At 35.1% G+C, this 13,045-nt stretch overlaps 1 protein-coding gene across 5 annotated transcripts in view; it reads left to right on the top strand.

The window, feature by feature from the left end:
* The window catches only part of LOC138696154 (serine-rich adhesin for platelets-like), a 71,364-nt gene extending 59,041 nt beyond the window's left edge, over positions 1–12,323 (top strand). For all 5 annotated transcript variants that reach the window (XM_069820722.1, XM_069820725.1, XM_069820724.1 and 2 more), the window contains one exon: positions 11,968–12,323. In XM_069820722.1, coding sequence (XP_069676823.1) covers positions 11,968–12,069 — 102 coding nt within the window. In that variant the 3' untranslated portion in view covers positions 12,070–12,323. The remainder of the gene's footprint in view (positions 1–11,967) is intronic.
* Positions 12,324–13,045: the final 722 nt, after the last annotated feature.

Below are 13,045 nucleotides of genomic sequence, written 5' to 3'. Positions count from 1 at the left end.
CTATTCGCTTCTCTTCACTTAGTCGTAATGTCCATGTTTCTGCTCCCATACAATGCCACGCTTTCTACAAAGCACTTATTAAAAGCTTTCTTGGCTATTCCTATCCTCCTCTTGACATCCTAGCAGCAACTCATGTTACTGCTCATAGTACACCCTAAGTATTTGAAGTTCTAATGCCTCATTTAGAATTCGCAAGTTTGCCTTCTTTATTTTTCTTCCTATGACCATGGTCTTCGTCTTATTTGCATTTATCTTCATTCCATACTGCTCACAGCTGTCATTTAGCTTCAGTAGCACACTCCTTAGTATCATCTCATTTTCTGCTAATAGCTCCATATCATCAGTAAATCTTATGCACTTTATTCTTTTTCCTCCTACTATCACTCCTCCCAAGTTTTGAAAACTGTTCTTTACTAAATTCTCCCAGTAGATGTTGAATAGTGTGGTTGATAAAGGGTATCTTTGACGTATTCGTGCCCCAATGTCACATCCTTCTGACATTTTTTCTCCTATCCTGAATTTAACTCGTTGTTCAATATAAAGATTACTGAATAGTCTTCTCTCCTTCCAATCCACACCTATTTTCTTTAGGATCCCAATCAGTTTATTCCAATTCACTCTGTCAAAAGCATTTTCTAGATCCACAAATACTACATACACTTATTTATTCTTCTCTAGGTATCTTTCGTCAATTGTTCGTAGAAGTCCAATTGCATCTCTCGTACCTTTTCCCTTATTGAAGCCAAACTGCTTTTCTTCCAACTGTTCTTCCATCTTAGAATATAAACGTCAATTCAGTATTCGCAAGAGAATCTTTGCCGAGTACGATATCAGGCTGACAGCTCTGAACTCGTTACATTTCTTGGCATTATTTTTCTTCGGTATTGGAAGCAACAATGTCTCCGTAAAATCTTCAACCCATTCGCCTTTCACATATATTTCGTTATGTGTAGTTATATTTTCTCACTTCTGATAACCAAAGCTATTAAGTTCGTATCAAAACATTACATTTTTCCCCTCCGCATCTGTTGTCATCGGTATCGTATTATTCAATTTCAGATACTCCTTCTTTTCGGATGTCAGGCTGAGAAAATACTCTTTGTTAGTAGGTTTCTGCAGAAAAAGAAATAGTCTCCGTAGGTCTTGAAGTTTAGCAGAAGATAGCTGATTGGCTTGCTCTAGCTGGGCCGTAATTCAAAATTACATGGCAATGTAGTCATATTCTTAACACACATACTCCTCCAGGGGCCTGTGTAGCTGTTAGGTATTTTAAAAAATATGCTTTTTTAAATATTTCTACAATTCTAACCTCCTTCAGTATCATTGCTGGTTTTATTTGTTTAAAAAAATAAAAGGATTCCAAGCATTCGACATACAGAACATATCCTCTTGTTTAATTTTTCACTAGATGAAAGGATGATGACGGGTTTTTTCTGACACTTTCTGTCATCTTGCTCCGATCACTTTCAATCGCGGCAATATGCTTTATTAAATTTAAGTGGCTTTGTAAGTCTGAAATCTTGGTCATTCGGAATGTAAGAATGTGCTCCGATGGGAAGTACATTAACTTCTTTAAACATATTAAACACATAAACCAAGTAGTACAGGAACCGAATCATTACATAATTTTTATTATGTCCAGTACATCCGAACACTGAACAGAACAAGAGCGTCTGGATCTGCTTCGTGATAGTTGAAGTGTTTCAGAAGCATTGAAGTCAGGTTATTTTGACCCTCCTTTTAAGTAGGTTATTTTACGACGCTTTATCAACATCCTAGGTTATTTAGCATCTGAATGAGATGAAGGTGATAATGCAGGTGAAATGAGTCCGGGGCCCAGCACTGACAGTTACCCAGCATTTATTCATATTGGATTGAGGGAAAACCCCCGGAAAAACCTCAACCAGGTAACTTGTCCCAACCGGGAATCGAACCCGGGCCACCTGGTTTCGCGGCCAGACGCGCTAACCGTTACTCCACAGGTATGGACTTGACCCTTCTTAGCCACTGTCCACTAGTTCGCTATAAACATTCACGGAAACCAGGGTTTTCCCTATCTCATGAGTTCCAAAAACATAGTGCCACATTTGCCTTGAGCAAAATAGTTCACTGGTTCTGATGTCAGACATAGGTAAGTTCTGCATAAAATCGAAAGACAGACATGTGAACTCTCATTGCAGAGCTTTCCTTTTGTGATAGTCTTCTCAGCTTATTTAGAAAACCATTCTGCGTTTCTAGATTAAGTTCTTTTCCAAACATTATTGTATTTTTCTCATTTTCATTTTCAACAGAATTAAGTTTTGTTGCGAAATACCACAGAATGCACAGAGAAAGCTTTTAGGGTAAGACATCTCTAATGTTAAAATTTTCCCTGAAAATTTTCTAGTACACAGTGTAGGACACATTTATGCGATAGGGAACAAGAAACATTATATGCATATCTCTAATGGTTAATGTATCAGGTGGGTAGAACTTATTATGAATGAATTTAAATTATTCAAATCAGCTTCACGAGGACCTATACCCTACCTAACAGCTAGGTTTATATAGCCAATTATGATCTTTCGGTCTCGAATAATGAGATTGGCGTGTCTTAAATAATGAAATGTGACCAACTGTTAGGCCTTCAATGGGTTTGGGGGTTCGTTTACATTTGCTTCTGTGTTTTTTCCTTAAATCTTTAGGTGGACATCGTTGATTAATGAAGTTCTGTTGTATCGTTCTTAATCTGCCTCTTTTAATTTCTCGAATGCTCAGGAGAGCTTGAAAACATATAGGAATTTCAATATCTCCATTCATTATGACGTAAGAGTATGCAACAATATTAGAATGAGTATCAATATTAGGTTCAGCAACTTCATCTGAACTTTCGTTGGTTAAAATGTACTCTGGATCTCAGACTGTGAGCACAGCGAATAGGGATTATAAAGAATAGACACTTCGCGTCGGTACCTTTGATGTATACGGACTGATTTCAATGACCTTCAAGCCAGCTAAAGCGTGAGATTCTGCTTTCTCCCTAGAGTTGGCGCTGACATCACACCAGCTAGCAGTCGACACAGCGGAAATATAACACATACAATTAATACATCTAGGTACATTGTGTACTCAAATAAAATAAATTGGATCCATAAAATAATAAATCCTTCATTAACTGCAATGTCTAGACTCTAGAGTTCCTTTATAATGAGAGTTGAGACGTTGACCCCAACAACAATTAAAATATGTAATGATTTGATAGCGCTGAAAATGGAAAACCAAAACTCTTACGAGAAGTAACACCATATACCTATATTATATTATTACACAAATATTAAACGAATTCGATACTTAATTTTATAATGTATTATATTATTTTATAATATAATGTATCATATCTGAAATATAAAATATTATTATTACAACTAGTTTGTCACTGAGAAATAAGGAAAAGCTGTTAACTTTAATTTATTTGAAGCAAAGCGTTACTGGATTATGCAATAAGGTAGGCGATGTTTGGATCCTGTGCCTTAACTCTATTCTCAATTAATTATCTCAGCGTATGCTCGATTACATTACCTCTAGCGCTTGAAAGTGGAACTAGCCGCTGGCGCACAGAGAAACAAAACAGAGAAAATTCGCTCAGTGTCCATTCTTTATAATCCCTATTCGCTGGTGAGCAGCGTGGATAGAAATCAACCTAGTAAGATGAGAATCCTCTTCTTGTTTGGTTTCAAATGAAATGATGAAGGAGGCTATTCCTAAAATATTCATTTACATTTACAAAACATCTTATTGTAGCCTACATAATAATTTACTTAATAATAATAATAATAATAATAATAATAATAATAATAATAATAATAATAATAATTAATATTATTATTATTATATTATATTATATTATTATTATTATTATTATTATTATTATTATTATTATTATTATTATTATTATTATTATTATTATTATTATTGCGTAAGTCTAATATTATGCATAACATTTGAGTCTTAGTTTAATAATCAATTAACAATAATACGCAAAATTGGCACTATATGATTGTTATCTACAAAGCACAATTTTGTAAATGAATTTGAAACATAGCACTCATAGTAAGTCCCTATTTATCTTCCACTGCACGGAGGCGACATCTATCGGATATAAAGTCTCTCTACTAAAATTCATTTTGTCATTAGTTAATGAAATCTTCCAACAGATAGCACTTTAAATTTAGTTGAATTACAGTCACTGTAAGTTGAATCAGAGTCCGTGGATATCTAGAGTAGTGCAATAACGTGAGGCTCACGACAGGAATGAGCTAGTAGGCCGCCATTTTATTCCATTTCAACATGCCTTAGATAGGAACATTTAAAATAAAACTCAATTTAGGCCAGTGTCCGTGGCCGTTAAGATAAAAAATATTTGACCCTGATTTAGACTACATTAATTTCCGATAGCCTACAATTGTATACCTATGGCAATAGCGTGCGCAGATATAACACTGGCTGATTTGTCGGCATTTGCCGTCGCAAAGAATTGCGGTAGGTACTCTGGATATCCACGGACTCTGAGTTCGATTATTACTGATGTTAAGGAACTTTGAAGTGAAAATTGTTTTTTTTAAGAGCTATTTCTGAGAGTAATAAATTTTATAGCAAAATCCATTTAAAAAAAATCAAATGAATCTTGAAATGTAATTATAAAAACATGCTGTCATTCATTACTAATAGTGACTAAATGATTTATAGCTTACATTCATTGATTTCTTGAGCGGGTAACCGATCGACCTACTCACTTGTTTTAATTCGATTGAGTTGGACTGAATCACTGACTCACTAACCTGCTGAGCGACTCATTCACTGACTCAGTCACACAGTCACAGACTCAATGAATTCCTAACTCACTGATATATATATATATATATATATGGCGTTTGAAAAATACGGGGCATAATTTCAGTATGTATTTCCCACATGTAGACAATCAAAATAGTTCATTACAACATGTGTCCGGAAATGCTTTATTTCCGAGTTATGGCCTTCACAACATTGAAATTCACCGGAACGTTTTTCTTTCCGCAGGTCGTTGCCGTCAAAGGAGACATTAAGAGGGCACTCTGGCAGTTCATTCCGAGGCGAAGGTTACATTCAGTGTTGTGTAGGCGTTAGACTGTGCGACATGTATTCAAATCAAGAGCTGGCAGAGATACACTTCATGTACGGTAAGGCGGACGGCAATGCTGCGCTGGCTCGTCGTTTGTACCAGGAGAGGTACCCACAGCGACAATGTCCAGATCGGAAGACATTTGTACGTCTCCATTATGGAGAGTATGCGAGTATGGAAAATTTAACTCTCCTGGTTTGGGAAGGGGACGACCAAGATCTACAACTCCAGAAGTGCAGGAGGAGATTCTGGAGTCTGTGAACATGACTCCTTCTATCAGCACACGAAGGGTAGCGTTGCAAGTCAGTGTTCCTCATACGACTGTCTGGAGACTGTTGAAAGAGTATCAATTGTATCCTTATCATTTGCAACGTGTACAGGCCCTGTCACCAGCAGATTACCCTGCACGAGTTAGGTTCTGTCAGTGGTTCTTGGAGCAGTGTGGTGTAAATCTGAACTTTCCTGCCTTAGTATTATTTACAGATGAAGCACAGTTCACACGAGATGGCATAACAAATTTCCACAATCAGCATGTACGGGCGTATGAAAACCCACGTGCAACTGTTCCATCTCATCACCAGCTGCGGTTCTCCCTCAACATGTGGGCCGGTATCATTGGTGATCGATTAGTTGGACCCCATGTACTTGTAAACAGACTTACGGGGCAGGCGTACACAAACTTCCTGGAAAACACCATACCTCATGTTTTAGAAGACACTCCACTGATCAATCGTGAACACATTCACTTCTTGCATGATGGCGCTCCTGCACACTTCAGTCGTACGGCTCGCCGGTACTTGCATCGAAGGTTTCCTGATAAATGGATAGGTAGAGGTGGCCCAATTGCTTGGCCTCCACGCTCACCTGATCTGAACCCTCTCGATTTCTACTTGTGGGGCCATTTAAAATCATTGGTTTATTCGTCTCCGGTGCCTGATTTGGAATCCCTTCGGAATCGAATTGTGGCATGTTCTGAGGACATACGCAATACTCCTGGAGTTTGGAATCGTGTTCGCAGGTCAATGAGACATCGATGTGAGGTCTGTGTTCAAGCAGGAGGTGAACATTTTGAACACCTTCTGTAATGACAACGACCTGCGGAAAGAAAAACGTTCCGGTGAATTTCAATGTTGTGAAGGCCATAACTCGGAAATGAAGCATTTCCGGACACATGTTGTAATGAACTATTTTGATTGTCTACATGTGGGAAATACATCCTGAAATTATGCCCCGTATTTTTGAAACATACTGTATATATATATATATATATATATATATATATATAGGCCTATACATATTCTATTTAAATGTTTACTTTTTGAATTGCTTGTTTATTTGCTTGCTTGTTTGTTCATTCAAATTCAAATTCAAATTTATTCACAATTTACATTTGAAATGATACATATGAATATATACCCGAAATGAGCATATGCTCGTGCTCGGGTACAGTCCAGTAGTCTACATAAATTTTAAAGAGATCAATAATAAAGTTGATGTTAGAAATAATATTAACAACAATAATAATAATAATAATAATAATAATTATTATTATTATTATTATTATTATTATTATTATTATTATTATTATTCATTTTAGCTGGCAGAGTTAAGGCCGTAAGGCCTTCTCTTCCACTCAACCATCATGTATGTATGTATGTATGTATGTATGTATGTATGTATGTATGTAAGCCACCGCCGTGGCTCAGTCGGTTAAGGCGCTTGCCTGCCGGTCTGAAATTGCGCTCGGGAGCGGGTTCGATTCCCGCTTGGGCTAATTACCTGGTTGGGTTTTTTCCGAGGTTTACCCCAACCGTAAGGCGAATGCCAGGTAATCTATGACGAACCCTCGGCCTCATCTCGCCAAATATCATCCCGCTATCACCAATCTTATCGATGCTAAATAACCTAAATCTTATCGACGCTAAATAACCTAGTAGTTGATACAGCGTCGTTAAATAACCAACTAAAAATGTATGTATTGTATGTATATACAGCATGTATATATGTATGTATGTATGTCCAGCTGTCCGTCCGGCCGTCTCTCTATCTCATCTAATCTAACATAAACTAACGTAACCTAACCCACCCTTATCTGAGGTGAGGTGAGATGAGGTGAGGTAATCTAAATTTAACTAAATTTAACCAAATTTAACTAATCTTTCTGTCTGTGTATCAGTCTTTGTCTCTCTAAGTCTCTGCCTGTCAGTCTGTCCCTCTCTGCCTCTGTCTGTCTCTGCCTTCCTCCTTATATCTAGTTATTTATGCTCTTACCCACTAACATGTCTTCTTCTTTGCCTATTTTTCCATCTACCTGCCAGCCACTTTATCACTGTCTACCTATTTTTCTGTTTATTTATTTATTTATTTTTTCTATTTATTTATTTTTCTGTTTATTTATTTATTTATTCATTTATTCATTCATTTATTTACTTATTTATTGTTCTGTTTATTTATTTATTTATTTATTTATTTATTTATTTATTTATTTATTTATTTATTTATTTATCCATGACTGATACCTAAAGTGGTCTTTATTTCATCGTCCTTAGAAACCTGAAAATGGATTTATTCACAGCAATCAATTTCATATCATCGACGTGCAAGTATTGAGCCTCACTGGCACGTTAATGTCTTCAGCCATCTTCTGTTAGGCCTTCCAGAAAGTCGACGACCTCTCGGTGTATATGATAAGATTAATTAATTAATTAATTTGGAAAATAATAAAGTTGTTCATTCTAAGTTCTATAACTATGAATGTATTGTAAAATTGGATCAAATTTCAGTTCCTGGAGGTCTTCATTTCTTCGATGGTCTAAAAGTGTATATCCTGCTGTTCATCTCAAGAAACGTATTTTAACAAGTGTCAATCGTCCTTCCTCCATTTTTCTAAGTGTTCATGCTTTACTACCATAAACTAAGACTGGACGAACTAAAATTTTGTATAGATTAAACCTGGTATGCCGTTGAACTTGTGATGGCTTGATTTCTTGGTTTATTCACCAGTTATTTTAATAAATTTTGAAATCTTTAGTGACATGTCTTTCACTTCTAGATATATTATAGCCTAAGTGAATGAATGTAATGACTTGCTCAATTATGGTATTGTTAATGCAGATTTTACTTTTGATTGGTACTCTCCCTTGAAATATCATAGTTTTTATTTTAATCGGGGATATTTTCATGTTAAAATCTTCTGCTATTCTTTGAAAGTTGTACATTGCTCTCTGTAATTTATCTTCAGATCTGGCTATAATTACCTGGTCATCAGCGTACAATCATATGTCCAAACATAATATATTTTCTAAGATGTCTTATTCCTCCATGAGGACCTTATCTCCATTGCTGCAGGGAAGCATAGCGTATACAAGATACAGAAACCACTTCCTGACGATCATCGCCAGCGTTTATAATCGCCGGCGTTGTGCGTTATGATAACAGCATAAATTTACGTATAGCCTAAATTAAGGAGACTAATTCCTCTGTAGTTATCACAATTTTTTATCTTATTTCTTACAGATAGGTGTAACTATTACTTTTTGCCAGCTTTTTGGAGGGAGTTTTCCTTGCCAGATACAGTTTAAAAAGTAACAAAAATCTGTAATTTAATTCAATACCACTATATTTAAATAATTTTACATTTATATCTCTTCTTCAGGAGCTTTTCCATTCTTTGTATTTTTCATAACTGTTATTAACTCTTCGATAGAGATGAACGTCGTTTCTGAAATATCTTAATACTGCCTCATGAGTGCTGTATCGTTTTGAGTTCATAAAGTTTTGTAATAGTTTATCCAGGTCCCTGGAGTGATAACGTTAAAGGGAACAGTTTCTTTCATCTCGTAATTTTCAGAATTTTCACAATTTTTCGTTGGAGTGGAGTAATAGGCCTATATCTTTCTAGTCTGGATAGTCTGAAGACAAAATCATTCCATCTTTCTTCTATGTCTCTTCCAGCACTCCCTTTTAGCTACTGCTCTTTTCCTTTTATATCTTCTATTCGTTTTGTTTGCAAGTATCTTTTATATGCTTCTCGTTTTTCTTCTATGACTTATTTGAAATTTTCATATCATTTGACTATGCGTTTCTTGTTTCTGTGTAACTGTTTGAAACCAATGCTTTCTGTACCTACTGTTTTGAGATTGTACGTTAAATTTTGACATTCTTCTTCTACGTCATCTGAAATGGCGATTTGTTAAGTGTAATACTTAACCCTTTGTTCATAAACACTTAATATTTTGGTCTCTTAATTATCTTGAAACCCTGTTTCACATTTTGGAATTTGAGTTGTTTTTCAACCATCGAGGAGGGATTCTGATTGAGGAAACCACTAGATAATGATCTATCTCCAACTCTGGGCCTCTAATTACTTTAGACAACAAATAACATAGGTAAAGAGCTTCTCATTGCATATAACATAATCAACGATGGATTGGAAACCTCTTGCAGACCATATGAATATTTTTATCTTTAAAAAAGAAATTCATTATTCTCAAGTTACCGGTATTAAAAGTTACGAAATCTCTCATATTTGTTTCCCATAACATCCCATATGGCCTTTTATAATTTGATTCCCTATGCGGCCACTAAAGTCACCTAGTGATATTAGCATATCATATTTTGGAATTTTGATGATAATGTCTTGTAATTGATTGTAGAATGCTATATTTTCTTCATTTCCTTCAGTGAGTGCATAAAGCCAAATGTAGTCACATAGCCTCAAGAAAGTTTTAATCACAATTGTAATTACAAAAGAGCTTATCGGACCCACACATCATGGCTATCAAATATTCTTTTGTTTCAAAATGTGTAATTACATATAGCGGATTTCATTGATTTGTGTATCATTAACATGACTGCAGCATATACTCTTTCTTTGTTGTTTACCTCACTGTAAATCTGTATACCTATAATTGTGAAATTTCTTTTGTTCCTTTTAATTTCTATTTGGTTTATGTGACCGAGTCACAGCGGTATAACTGTTTCATCGTATTGGAGGAAATCCCAGAAATGGTCTATAAGGCCTGAAAGTAGCAGCCATACCACTAGACTACTCAGCGTGGTCCTCGTAAGCCCGCCTGAGGAAAACATCACTACGTTCAAGTATCATAACCTATATAGGCAGTAATGAATTTAAAGTTTTTAACTCACAGCAGTGAATTATAATATAAATTTCTCTCTCTATGGCAACCAACATAATAGCAACAATAAAATCCATGCATTCATTCATTTATAACTTACTCACAAACAACACATTATAAAAGAAAAGGTCTACAATTTAAAATTAAATATAGTCACCAGTAACGGATAAATAAAAAAACGTGTATCTCACGTAGTAAACAGCTTTTATGCGCTAGAGGCTTTGCCTCGGGCGGTAAACTTTTCACTCGCGGTTAAAATATAATTTTACTCTCTTGTATTATAAATTACTCATTGATTAAAGTTCTCGTTAACACTTTTTTAAAAACATAAAATTTACTTCGTCATACGTTAAAAGTTTTAAAATTGTTAAAAAAAGGTATTTACCTTCGACAGACGGCCCGTTTCGACGCTATGTGTCGTCGTCTTCAGTGTCTCTTGAACCACTGGTGATCTTGACTCTGCGATGTGCAGTTGTCGATGGTAGGGGTGGGGGTGTGTTGCTCCTATGGTGGAGGTTGGCTGTTTGTATGTTATGATGTATTATGACGTCAAATAATGTGTGCGTATCGAACTGTAGTTGTGTGTTAAGTATATATTGTGGGTGTGCTATTGTATTCTTATATATTTCGTACTGTTCTAGGATGTTTAACTGTGAACTTTTTGGTGTGATGTGTAAAATTTCCATATCTGTTTCTATATTATTGTAGTCATGATTATTGTTGATAATGTGATCTGCATAATTTGATGTGATGTAAGGTTTGGTTATAGCTTTAATATGTTCATTATATCTTGTATGAAAGGATCTTCCTGTCTGTCCTTTGTAAAAATGTGGGCAACTATTGCATTTTAATTTGTAGACTCCAGTTGAATTATATTTATTTGAATGTTTAGTGTGGTTATTTAAGTATTTCTGTGTTGTATTATTTGTTTTGTATGCAATTTTGTACTTTAGTTTTCTGAATGAAGTTGCAATTTTGTGGGTAGTGGTATTGTGATATGTTAATGTTATGTATTTATTCTCGCGTGCTGTTTGTGTTGGTTTGTTCTGTTTTTGTTTTGCCTTTTTTTATTAGTGTGTCTATTATGTTATAAATTACTATTATCTACCTTCTACCTGTCTATCTATCTGTTTATCTCTGTATCTACCTATTGACCTACCCGCCTATCTGTGAATCTGCTTATCTGTCTGTCTAATTCTTTATTAATTGATTCATTCATTGATTTATCCCGCCAGTCATTCACTCATTCATTCAAGAATTAATTGACTTCGAAAAAGGAAACCTAATGCAAAAGTAACTTTTCTCATCCTTGCTGCTAGCTCGGAATACAGGATTTTCAAAATTTGTGGTTAACTTGGTGCAGATAGTTGGAGTTGCTGATTTCATGCCTGACACCCGACCCATATCACAGCGCGTCCAAGTGGATAAAATGGTTTTAACATAGATTTTCTCTCGAAACTCTAGTTTCTCCTCGTCGATATTCTGTAATTTCTCCGCGATTTACCACAGGCATATCTAGGAACACTGTATCTTACCACCGTCTTGCCCATTAGGGCCTATGCCTTAAGATTTCTTTGAGAATCATTGAAAAGCTTGCAACGATAAAAAAATCCTTAAAATTAGCACTTACACCTCATTGTTCTGAAATGGCACAACATTAAATACAGAACTATGTTCTTCATTTTCCAGGGAGATGAATTCCTTCCTAGATGGAATATTAAATACTACAAGAGAGCTATATTGGCGCTTGTTTTCGTCATCAGCATTGTTGCAGCATTGCATCTATTCTAATGAATGGCATTTTATTACCCGTCCAAGGCGAGCGGGGGATTGAGAGGGGAGCGCGCCACTTGTTCTGTTTACGAACGATACTTCCTGCAGACGGTACAGTCAGACTATAGAGGCAGCTAAAGCGCCAGATACTAACGCAGCGTCATATGATGTGACCACGCGACGTATTTATCTGGATTTCATGGCATCATTTGTGCTTGGACATAAGAAAAAAATCTTGTATCATTACATAAATAAATGGAATTTAAAAAGTCAATAATTTTATTATTATATACTTAATTACACATAATTTTAGCTACTTATTATAAGTAATATACTTCACTAAATACAATATATTGCGTTCCGCCTATGTATTTATACTCGTAACACAAAAAGAGTATAATTATCTTTACCAATATTATACAGTAATTACACTTTGAACAATATTCATTACAATAATCTTTAATGATTTTATATAGGCACAGTAGTTTCGAAGAGAAATTGAAGAAAATTTTACTGCAGTACACAAAAAATAACCCATATGGAATCAGTTGCATGTAGTAAATAATATCAGTCACTAAAATCATGATTTTAATTTGATTCTAATCTATAGAGCGAGTCAATTCGTCTATTTTATATTAAAAATAGAAATACTTACAGAAAATACTCCTATTAAAAATATTTACCTATCTTTATTGCTTTTGTACAAGAAGAACCATTTTTTTTTCCACTACAGAACATCTTAACAATACTTTTAGTAACTAGTTAATGCTATTCTTTCATATTCTAGAATGTAACAACAGTGGAAATATAAATTTTACAAACTTCCTCATTAATAGTGTTGGCATCTGTTAGCTTAAGTACAGACGCATAAAAATCTGAAGTGCTCAACATAACATTTCTCCAGTACATCATATAGTGATGAATAATGATACTAAGGGCATATGTCGACATAAACCGTTAGTACCGACAAAATATTAGAAGATAAGACTTAAGG

Source organism: Periplaneta americana, chromosome 3 (assembly GCF_040183065.1).
Source record: "Periplaneta americana isolate PAMFEO1 chromosome 3, P.americana_PAMFEO1_priV1, whole genome shotgun sequence".
Classification (NCBI taxonomy): Eukaryota; Metazoa; Arthropoda; class Insecta; order Blattodea; family Blattidae; genus Periplaneta; species Periplaneta americana.
The sequence above is the reverse complement of the archived record's forward strand: the minus strand, read 5'-3'. Positions and strand labels throughout refer to the sequence as shown.